Source organism: Trypanosoma grayi, assembly GCF_000691245.1.
Source record: "Trypanosoma grayi strain ANR4 Tgr_584_V1, whole genome shotgun sequence".
NCBI classification, from domain to species: Eukaryota; Euglenozoa; class Kinetoplastea; order Trypanosomatida; family Trypanosomatidae; genus Trypanosoma; species Trypanosoma grayi.
In genome coordinates this window covers 1-11,034 of record NW_008826203.1, presented here as the reverse complement: position 1 = coordinate 11,034, position 11,034 = coordinate 1, and the positions used below count along the sequence as shown (strand labels likewise).

At 49.3% G+C, this 11,034-nt stretch overlaps 6 protein-coding genes across 6 annotated transcripts; all 6 read left to right on the top strand.

Moving 5' to 3' along the window:
- Positions 1-976: 976 nt before the first annotated feature.
- On the top strand, positions 977-1,279 carry DQ04_05841050 (ammonium transporter; the record flags this gene model as incomplete). The annotated part of the gene is made up of 1 exon (XM_009314405.1): positions 977-1,279. The coding sequence occupies one exon, from the start codon at positions 977-979 to the stop codon at positions 1,277-1,279; it is 303 nt and encodes a 100-aa protein (XP_009312680.1).
- Positions 1,280-1,409: 130 nt separating this feature from the next.
- DQ04_05841040 (ammonium transporter) lies at positions 1,410-1,751 on the top strand (the record flags this gene model as incomplete). Its single annotated transcript, XM_009314404.1, has 1 exon — positions 1,410-1,751. One exon carries the CDS (start codon positions 1,410-1,412, stop codon positions 1,749-1,751), a length of 342 nt encoding a protein of 113 aa, XP_009312679.1.
- A 426-nt stretch (positions 1,752-2,177) lies between these two features.
- On the top strand, positions 2,178-3,461 carry DQ04_05841030 (hypothetical protein; the record flags this gene model as incomplete). Its single annotated transcript, XM_009314403.1, has 1 exon — positions 2,178-3,461. The coding sequence occupies one exon, from the start codon at positions 2,178-2,180 to the stop codon at positions 3,459-3,461; it is 1,284 nt and encodes a 427-aa protein (XP_009312678.1).
- Positions 3,462-3,699: 238 nt separating this feature from the next.
- On the top strand, positions 3,700-6,081 carry DQ04_05841020 (hypothetical protein; the record flags this gene model as incomplete). The annotated part of the gene is made up of 1 exon (XM_009314402.1): positions 3,700-6,081. One exon carries the CDS (start codon positions 3,700-3,702, stop codon positions 6,079-6,081), a length of 2,382 nt encoding a protein of 793 aa, XP_009312677.1.
- Positions 6,082-6,876: 795 nt separating this feature from the next.
- DQ04_05841010 (hypothetical protein) lies at positions 6,877-8,601 on the top strand (the record flags this gene model as incomplete). Its single annotated transcript, XM_009314401.1, has 1 exon — positions 6,877-8,601. One exon carries the CDS (start codon positions 6,877-6,879, stop codon positions 8,599-8,601), a length of 1,725 nt encoding a protein of 574 aa, XP_009312676.1.
- A 191-nt stretch (positions 8,602-8,792) lies between these two features.
- Positions 8,793-10,679, top strand: DQ04_05841000 (mannosyl-oligosaccharide 1,2-alpha-mannosidase IB; the record flags this gene model as incomplete). The annotated part of the gene is made up of 1 exon (XM_009314400.1): positions 8,793-10,679. The coding sequence occupies one exon, from the start codon at positions 8,793-8,795 to the stop codon at positions 10,677-10,679; it is 1,887 nt and encodes a 628-aa protein (XP_009312675.1).
- Between the last annotated feature and the right edge of the window lie 355 nt (positions 10,680-11,034).

Below are 11,034 nucleotides of genomic sequence, written 5' to 3'. Positions count from 1 at the left end.
GGCCGGTGCTGGGGCGGGGCCGGGGAAAGCGGTGGTGTGGTCGTGGGTTCCGCGGTTTTGGCCGGGTCTCGGTGGCCAAATGAACTGGGCCGTGTTTACGTCAAACTTTTGGTTGCTTGGCCATTTTTCTTCCTCGCAAGAGGAGGTTCGTTAAAAGGTTAGGCTTTACTATACTCTTCATGTCCACTGGCTCGACTCCAGCGGAAGGTGGCAAACCATAAGGCAACAACATTTCATGGGTGTTAGTTGTGTTGGTCCTTCTCTTGGGAATAGTGCCTGGTTTGGTTTCGTTTTTGAATTAGGTGTTCTGCGCTCCAAAAATACATCTTGAATCTGTGAGCAAGTATTTGGTAGACATGCTACGCTATCAGCACTATGGATGGTCGTTGGGCTCTCCTTTACGACCTGTAGGTCCGCTGCAGGGAAAGGTACCATCGTCGCCTTTGAGCATGCTTTTATGATGAATTTGGGGTACAACTATGGCCATGTTGGAATTTTTTTTCCCGGAGGTGCTATTCGCATTTTTTTGTTGTCAAATAATGCTTGCGACATTTACATCACTTTTTGCGACTGATACCTATGAAGAGCGGCTGGCTTTCCGGTCTTTTTCCTTTGCTCTTGACACTTCTGTGGAGGGTCGTTGTGTACGTTTTTGTTTCACATTGGATTTGGGCTTCTGCAGGCTGGCTGCACCTGATAATTGCGCAAGACATGGCTGAGGACATAGTTATTCATGCAACCGCCGAGGCTTTATAGTTGGTATGCGCTGCTGTATTGGGGCGCCGGTAAGGCTTTCATATTCATGGGGAGAGACTCCCTATTTGTTCCTTCTTCTTGCTTGCATCGGTGCAACTAGGCTCTGGACGGGCTGGCTCGGGATCATTGGAGGTAGTCCTCCCCAGGGTGGAACAAGCGCTGTTTACGCCATAATGAATTCCCAAGTGGCAGCAGTCGTTTGCCCTGGCTTTTCCCCCATATGTGGCAAATGAAGAAAGGGAGCCTGTTTCTGGCGGTGAATGGTATCATTGCAGGTTTGGCGGGTATCACTCCTACTTCTGGCTATAATGCAGTTCTTACCGCTATTATTTGTACTCTGCTTATTGCCATATTCGTACACCCTTCTATATTTTCACTCAAATACAAATTGCGCATTGAAGGTGCGCTTGATGTCTCCAGCGTCCATGGTGCTCTAGGACTAGCTGAAGCTCTGTTTATTGGCATAACAGGGACCTCAAATGTCGGCAGAGCGGAGTGGTGTAGTATGTGGAGGAGGTGGTAAGTTGTTTGGATTGGATTGACTGACATGTCCTGCTCCTGAAGTGTGGGACATGCTTTGGAGATTAAGCATTTTGCATGTAATTGGACGGTCTTACCGATTACCTATGACTGAAGAACCAAAAAGACACCAAATGGACCGCGAAAAGCACAATGAGGCTACGTGGATGCCACGAGACTTAACAGTGGGGAAGTCCATGATGCCGGTGCAACGCAGTGAAGAATCGATACAAATACCAAATGCAAGCCTATTTGGTGGCGACACTGCCAGCTACCTTTTGGGTAAGCTAAGGGGTGAGTCCATCATTGTGACACCCCAGGTAAAGAATGATGAAAATGATATCATTAACGACCCTCACGAGGAGGGGTTCAACACGGTGGCTGTGACAGTACTTGATGACACGAGAAGAACAAGTACAGCAGGTGGAGTCGATAAGCATTTAAAGGACCAAGATAACTGCAATGATGAGAGTTGACAGTGTCCCTTCTTTTTTTGTCGTTTTTTCTGTTTTTTTATTTTTCTTGTGAGGTAATCTTCGTGATGATTATTCTGTTCTTGTTTAACGTCTCGTTGGTATGGATGATACCATTTGAGATGGGATGCGAGAAAGTCGAGTTTTTGTTTTTGTTACAGCTATGGTGACTAATATGATAATGTGTGTTCCACTTTAGCTTTAAATGGAAATCAGATCCGCCGTGTGTGAACAAGGTACTCTGCCCAAATTATCCCATTCTGTTGTATTTTCACGTGTTGCCATGCTGCATTGTAGTGCACTGTAGAGTCCCTCCCCTTCACAAACAAAAGAGTTTTTTGTTGGTGCTTTCCCTCTCATTGGAAAGTTCACAAAGAAATACAAACTGAATGAAAAGACCCAATTCGAGATCGAAACTAAAAACAGTTGATGCCTAGCACTTCGACGACGGTACATCCTTCCGGACGAGGGGAACTATTATTATGGATTAACAGTGTTTGCTCCGCAGAGTACCCGAGTGTTGAGTCTCTGCGAGACGGCGTGGCCTATTGCACCATCATTGATGCTGCTGCTAGCCGTGTGGCAGAGAACTGCGCAGCTCTCGGCATACCAGAGGCACATGCTGCGCAAGTTCGCGCAAAACGTGCCACTCAACTCCTTGGTCGCATTGAGTGGGATGTGACGTTGGCAACATGCACAAATCAGGATCCTTCTTTGGACAGCATGCGGGAGCGTGACCAGTGTGAGAAGAACATGCAAACCTTACAACTAATGCTTCGGGTGTGTGTCCCACCAGAGTTTTCCTTGGAGTTGGATGCGTCACGTTTAGCAACAGGAAAACTTCAGGAACATATTTTACTTCTAAGATGGATGTTTCAATTTATGGCCAAGATGTTGAACACATATTCGAAGAAGGCTTTAGAGAGACGTGCAAATAGCTCCGGAGAGGTTGGATGTGTGGAAGGGGTGCGGATGACAAGGGCCATGAAGCTACAACGAAAGATGGTTCGGCAAAAATATATTGAACCGGATGATTTGGGAGTGGCACGTGACCAAGTAAAGGATTCTGAAAAGAAGAGTAACACCGTGCCAAACTGGAAAGGACTCGAAAACAATAGAACATGTAACGCGGAGCAGGCCACACAACTTGCTTCCTCCCCTAGGGTACAGGACATGCCAGGGATCGTGTTGAAGGAAAGTATCGAAACACCACCTGATTCCCAGGTGACACACTCAAAGGTAACAGGAAAACGTCAAAAGCTTACTCCTGTTCAGGTTTCTAAATCTGATGGCAGATCTGTTGGCTCGCATATTCCGTTCTCTGAAAACACACGGCAATCGTCATTTACTGTGCCTCATGATCATTACGCTTTGCTAGATGATTTGAGGCAGGACGTAGAGACTTACGAGGCGCTTGCCCTTGCGGCTCACAGAAGGCACCAGCGGTGCCTGACGGCAAGCCAAAATGCAGATTGTGACCCTCCTGCCGACGAGCGATGTCTTGCTGAAGAGTTTTTACCCAGTAAAGCCCCAATAATCTCTTTAGAACAACTCGGGGTTCTGCTAGAGGAGAGAGACAAATTATGGCAGACATTAGAGGTACTCCAAGACGCCCTTCTGCGATGCAGGAGTGGGGTTGGAGAGGGAAGTGGGGTGGTGACGGCCGCCTCGCCACTTATGACAAGAATACTCTCAGTACTCTCCCCGTCGTAGGGACGTGTGGTGATATTTATTTGAGTAGGATAACACCCTTATTTAATAGTTGCGTCAGTAAATGGTTATATAAATACGCTTTTCCGGTGAATCAATTTGACTTTTGTCCTCCTGACTACCTTTTCTGCTTCCTTCATCGAATTGCTTACTTTAGGAATAGAGGAACATTTTTTTATTTTACCGTAGTGGGTGCCGAAAAAAAAACTGACATTGTGCTGGAGCGCTGTTGTGGCTTGACATGTTGTGGGCCGAGCCGGTAGTGCGTATACTGGGTGGTGTAGTGCTGATACTTACGTCCTGGTCAATGATATTACAAATGTTGCGGTACGTGCGCGGTGTCCCCATGTCTGTGCGAATAGGAAAAGAGGTTTCCTCTGTTGCGTTTGATGTCGCGGCGTATGCCATCCTCTTTGTCCCTGTTACTCTACGGGGAAGGGATATGCTTACCACAACGCATAAAAAATTTTTGTGGACGTGTTTCGCTGCTGCATGTACAGCTATCATAACTGTACATTTATTGGTTCACCTGACAGTACCTAACCATCACCGTCAGACCCAAGAACTTATGATAATGTTGGCCCGTGTGACGTCTGACGTCATAATGTTTTTTTGTGGATGTAATGTGGTGCTGAGTACAAAATGCAGTTTTTCAGGATGTCGCTGGTTTCTGGACCGCCGTAAGAAGAATCAATATCCCACCTATGGTGGAGCACTGCGGCTCAGAGTACGTTATGTTGTTCTTGTTGGCATCATATTATTTATGCTGCTAGCGTCGACTTTGCCAGGACATTTTCAAGGTGGTGCAAAGCGCTTGCTGGAGGTTGGTATGCTGGGCGATTATGTGGACTTTTGTGGATTTGAAGGGAAACGATTGATGTCTAGCGCTGCGAATGGATGGGTGATTCCAGAGTATACCCATCGTAGACTGCTGAACGCATATAGCGGGAGTGATCAATGTGGCGTGAACAAAATTTCATTTATGGATGAGGATGAGGCCGTTCTGGTTGTCTTGCCATTTTGCCCAGATGGAGGTGAGAAACCGGCTATTTATCGTGAGCGCCCGGAGCGTAGTGAACTCAATAATGGTCCAGAAGTTCTTCCCAAGGTTCAGAATAATAGTCTTGCGTGGCACCGCATAATGGAGGCGCGTTATGGCACTGATGAGGAAACTCACAAGTCTATGGGTGTTCGTGTCAACCGTGACCACTCTGGTCTCATTCAATCTGTAGAAGTTCTTCCTTCAGCTTTAAATCTAGTGCGGCGGAAGCCACGAACCAAACAGGAACGAGTGATTCGTGCAAATTGGCCTACACAAGATGTATGGCAGATTCCATTGGGAGATAGCGGAGCTTACGGGGTTTACTGTCCCTTCACTGATTACGAAGAGTATCACATGTTTCCACCACCTCGGAAACGTTCGAAAACTGATATGAGTGCAAATACTACAGGTAATGCTCAGCCACAGCCTCCGGCCAGCGTTCTTGTGCTAGTCCTTGATGCAGTGAGCCGCCAGGAGGTGTTGCGTTCCTTGCCAAAGTTCAGCAAGTGGCTCCAAAAAATCCGAGACGACGATATGAAACCACACATTTTTGTGGAAGCAAAGGGAGCCACAACACTCTCACATAGTACGGAGGCAAATTTTGTCCCACTTCTCACTGGCCGGGTGCCACATTTGATGAAGGAACACGAAAAATCTGGATCTCTCCATAAAAGTCTATTTCACTTGGTGAAAGAACGTTATGGTGACCGTTTTAGCACCTCCTACACAATTGGAGACTGCTTTGATCTGATGACGTCGATCTTAAAAGAAAAGAACTACAGCGCCGGGTTCGGTGAGCCATACGCTGATGACGTCGATTATCACACGTTTGGTCCTTTCTGTCATCTACAGTACTCTGCTCTTGAGGGTAATTTCCAGGGTGGCAACAGCATCTTGAAACGGTGCATTGGCCAGCAGTACGTTCATGAGTACGTTTTGAATTACACACGTGCGCTTTTGAAGAGACGGTTATCTTTTCGCCGCCGACAGCGCCAGGCGAAAGACTTTTCTGAAAGTAACTTATTCCCCATACTGGACGATGCAGACTTCTTCTTTGACGTGTCACACTTGGTTGAGGGCCACGAGGGAACCCATGGGGTGCTGTACCTCGTTGATGGCGCCCTCACAGCTTTCCTTGAGGAGCTGCGGACGGAACTCCACTTCTTCGACGACCCTTCTAACATCCTCGTGGTGCTGTCTGACCACGGCAACCACATGGGCCCTTATTACGAGCTTACTGCACCTGGCAAGCTGGAGCGGGCTTTGCCATTTGCTGGTATGATACTACACCCTGATGTTCTCTCCCGTGTCGACCGCTTGAAGGGGCAAGAGGTAGGATCGGCACAGCGCAATTTGAAGAAGCGCACCAGCCGTATCTCTACCCACTTGGACATATACTTGACCCTCGCTGACTTGCTGGGTGTTGAGGGAAAGCTTGACGAAGATGTGCTAAGGGCACGCGTCCCTCCGTTATCCTTCTTCGAAATGCGCGATAACCCTCCTGTTGATCAATGCGAAGACATCTTAGCACTTAATAACAAGGCGTCCGGGTGCTATTTAGAGTGGTGCGAAAGTTTATGAATTAAGATGATGCTCAATGGTACTGTGATGCGCGGACAAAAGAAAATGCAATGGAGTACATATGGGTAACACCTTGTATGATAAAGGGTTGACGACCTAAATGAAACGCGACTGCTTTTTATAGTCGTTCCGGACATGGGTGAATAATGCTGTTTGCCATGTTGAAGTTGACCTGAGGTTGTCTGCTAAGCCATTTAGGGCAACCTCCGGAAATTGGTTTTTGATCTTACCTACAAATTCTAGCTTTTGCTTCGCTTCCTCCATCTTATTCGGAAGAAGAGAAAAAGAAAGAACTAGGAGGCTCTGCGAGGCCTGATCATGATTGAATGAGACAAGACGAAAAAGAAAGTTGCGAAACTCGATTCATAGATAATCCCCCAAACGGTGGATTACATGAGCAAAGGACTTCTGCGGTTCGGTTCTATCTTTTATAAAACCTTCTTGCATAAAAAAAAAACGCTGCGAAAGCAACTGTGGGCTATTCTATGTTGAAGGACAATCAAATCTCACATTGACATTCTCCCAGTAGAATGCGAAGACAAAAAAAAAATAACGATGATGAAACAAGCGTCTTAGTATCCTGTATTCTGAATATCTGGTCTAAACCAGGCTCTGAATGTTCATAAGCAATACTTTGTTGATGGAACGGGCTGAGAAGCGTGGCTGTACGCACGTGCGTCTGTGTGGGTGTCTGTGTTTGTGCTTCTCTCTGTGTGTGATGTCCTCTTCTTTCTTTCAACAGTTTATTTTAATACCCTTTCCCTTTGCCTATGATTGGTTGCAGGACGAGAAAGAATGTGTGATGCTGCAGATGATCTTCTGAGAGCTCTGACGGATGCTCAAGCGGATTCACATGTCTCTTCGCGTGAGGAGGCCGACTCGTTTCACCAAAGCGTCAATCGATTGTGCAGTGCGCAGTGGCTCGCACATAATCGACATTGCCGGCGCATCTACCGTACGCTTTGCGAGTTCTGCAAACCTGCGGATGTTGTCCTGGAACTTCGGCAAACGACGAATGACCTCTGGCGTACATGGAAAGCCATACAGTCCACCTGTGGGGGCACCTTGGCGGAAATGCTTTCAAGACTCACGGATGCTAAACTGGTTGAGAAAGACAATTATGAAAAAGACACTATTATCCTCCTCTTGTCACTACTAAAGAGTGACATGAATGAGGCGGGTGACAGTCTATCTTTGATGGAACGGGGCTTGCAGCAACTGCGGAATGACGTGGAGCGAGAGAGTGCATTGACGTTGGACGCCGCATCGCAGCGGAGGGCGCTGCGAAAGCGACGGATTCAACGTCTTGTAGCAGTGCAACTTGGACAGGAAAATATCAGTCGGTTGCTAGAGGAAGAGTCACACCGTATTTCGGAGTTGAAACTAAAGTCAAGCGAATTACAGGCAAACATGGAAGGACAACTTGCACAGCAAATGACTGTCAGTTCGTCGCTAAAGGTCGGCCATGACAGCCAGACTTGCTCATATGAGTTGAACCCAGCGTTGCTGCGCCAGCTGGGCTTAGATATAAAGGCCCATGAAATGGCTCAGGCAGCCCTCTTATCGAAAACGCACCAAGTGCTGAATCACCTGGTGCAAACTGCGGATTTCCAAATGATGCCGAGCGTTGTGCAGTCACACAAAACACAAGCTTCAGGGAAAGGTGGCTTGATGGAAGCCTTGACACCTCGATTAACACACAGTGTGAATGCATCTCTCCTTGCGCGGGCTGAGTGCCTGTTAAACCGCTCATGGGAGGAGGGTATGGGCATGGATGAGTGTTATGCAGTAGGAACAAACTCTGAGCATCGTACCCGAAACGATGACTACTCGACAGCTGCCTTGGAAGACCATGCGTCAAAGCTGCAGCGGCAAGCTGCGGTGAGTATTTCGTCTGCTGCACGTGCCCACCGAATTTCAGGCGCTTCGAAAGAAATTCTCCAAAGAGGCAATAATGGAAGAGAGACTGCTCTTCGTGCTGAGTGTGGGGCTGGCGCTCAGCTGATTCTCAAGCAAAAGAATGAAGTAGCACGAATTCCCCTTCAGAGTCATGTGGGAGGGTCGCACGGCACGGTCGTTTTGAGCAGTGGAGGCCGATCGTCTCTCCTTGACTGTTCGATTAAAGAAGGTTCAAGTATTCCAGTAATTGACGCTACTCGACTCACGCCCAAAGAAATGGGAGGAATGAAAACACGACACGGTGCCGACAATGAGTCGTTGCAGCTGACGCCTCCTGACGACCCTGTTGTTACCGCAGTGTTGGTGAGCAGTGAGTCCGAGTTCCAAGAGGCAGACGTGACTCCACAACCTTCGGGAGGTGAATTTTTACCACTAGTGCTCAAAGAAGCTGGAAACAGCGTGAATCCACGACTATCGAGGTCATCTATACTTCACCACGAGGCACAGAAACTCAATGTCACGAGAAGTAAGGCTCTCGTTCTCGCACGAATACGCAAACTTGCGCGAGTAACGGACGGCACTCCTTCTTTACTATCCCATTACACCGCCGACAAGAAATGATGAGGGAAATGTACTTGTGTTTATCATGAGTGTCAAGCTTCTCTATTATTTCATCTCCACACCGACGGGTGATTTCCCTCCATTACCCTCTCCAAGACATTGCACTCGAACGTGTCTTTTCACAAACGCTTCAAAAGACAAATGCATAAATGTCTTTTATTTGTTTACCGCTTTAGAGCAAACACCCAGGAATGAACGTTAGTTCAAGCCCCGTAATCCCCTTGATTACGACACTGCTGCTGCTGCTTCTGACGACGGCTGTGACTGCGCGCAGCGAGCAGCCGGGTGCGGGGGTGGGTGGCACTAAGGAAAGTACCGACAGTGCGTGGCGTTCCGCCGACGCTCTGCACCCCATCCAGGCTGAGATGCGACCGTACGTGCGGGAGATGATTGCCCACGCCTTTGACTCCTACATGAAGTACGCTTTCCCCAAGGACGAGCTGTGCGCCGTGAGCGGGACGGGTAAGGATACCATGGGCGGATACGGCTGGACACTCATCGATGCTCTCGACACACTGGCGGTCTCCGGCCTCCATGCGGAGTTCCGCCGTTATGCGAAGTGGGTTGAAGACAATGTGAACTTCGACATCGACGTCTCCGTGTCTGTGTTCGAGACGGCGATCCGAGCCATCGGCGGCCTCCTTGCTGCCCACTTCATGTACGAAGAGGGCGTGGTAGAAGTTGTGGCCACCGAGCACAACTACACAGGCGGGCTCGTGCGGCTGGCCGCGGACCTCGGGGACCGTATCCTCCCAAGCTTCCACACAGCCACGGGGATCCCTTATGGGGCAATCAACCTTCGTCGTGGTGTGAGCCCAACGGAGACAACCATGACATGTACTGCTGTTGGTGGCACATTTCTGGTGGAGCTGACTGCATTGTCTGCGGCCACTGGTGACGACCGATATGAACGTGCTGCCCGGCGTGCCTCGGAGGCGCTGTTCGCTGCCCGAGACCCCAGCACCGGCTTGATGGGGAGTCACATTGACATCGAGACTGGTCGATGGCGACTGACTGAATCTCATGTAGGTGGCGAGATCGATAGCGCGATTGAGTACTACATCAAGTCACACAGTATGTCCGGAGATATTGGTGACTGGGAGCGCTTCGAGCGCTCTGTGCGCGCAGTCAACCGTTACGTGCGAAAAGGTGGCATGCTGCTTGCGGTCGAAATGGGGAGCGGTAGGCGAACACGGACCACCCATGAATCGCTGTCATCTTTTTTTCCGGGCAACCTGCTTCTCGGCGGCCATCACACAGAGGCTGTGGAAAGCAGCTGGCCGATCCACAGCATCTTCAAGCACCTTGGAGGTTTGCCTGAGAGCTTCTGTTTGGCCACGGGGCGTATTGGAAGTTGGGGACGACGCTACCCACAGCGCCCGGAGCATGTGGAGTCCCTGTACATGCTGTACCGTGCGACTCGCGATCCTGCGTACCTCGTGATGGGAAGGGAGCTGGCGATGGCAATCAACCTGCGCATGCGTACTCCGTATGGGTTCTCCACATTGAATAATGTGGAGTACCCGCACCGCGATGAATTGCACGATGACTCGATGGAGAGCTTCATGCTTGCGGAGACGCTGAAATATCTTTACCTTCTGTTCGACGAGTGCAACACGGTGCACTTGCAGGGAAAGATTCGTGGTGGTTTCCCGTCGTACTGCGCTGACACATGGGACAGCGGCAGTGCAGCAAGTCATGTGGGGTGGGTGTTCAACACTGAGGCGCACCTTTTCCCCAACACTGCTGAGTGGTGGGCGTCGACGTCTGTAGATGACACGTTTATGTGTGGACGGACGGATTTGCTTTTGTGGGGTGTGGATATGGTTCCAGTTTTGTCTGTTTCTGATGATCGATTTGGATGTGGTGCAACAACTGTGTGTGAAGTTCATCCTGTAGGGCTTGAACTTCATAGACGCCGTCTGGAGGTGATTGATGATCTGCTTAAGGGGTTGGACAGGGGTGCCGGCATGACCGATGGGAAGGATGCCGTGCCAGATGCTGTAACGCACGAGTACTACTGTGCCAACCATGCTCTCAACGATGTGGAACGGTTGTCTAGGTCTTTTTTTCGCTGAGTTCGATCGTTCTATGGTGGTTGGCATGATTTGGCTAACTTGCAGAGGATGAATTCTCGTTTTGAACCTTTTGGGCGACGGATCCTTTGTGGGTTTTATTGAGGTTTTGGGACCTGTGTGTGCGTTTTCACTGTGCGATCGCCGCACACTTCGGGCCTGCTATGCGCAGCGTGTCGTTCCCCTTCCGTGCTTTCTGACATTTCCCATGAAGGTTTTTATTGTTGTTGAAGGAAGCGGGGTGATGGGAGCTGAGCGCTGCTGTAAAGAAAGGAAGGCACATGACCTGCTGATTCCCTTGATTACGACACTGCTGCTGCTGCTTCTGACGACGGCTGTGACTGCGCGCAGCGAGCAG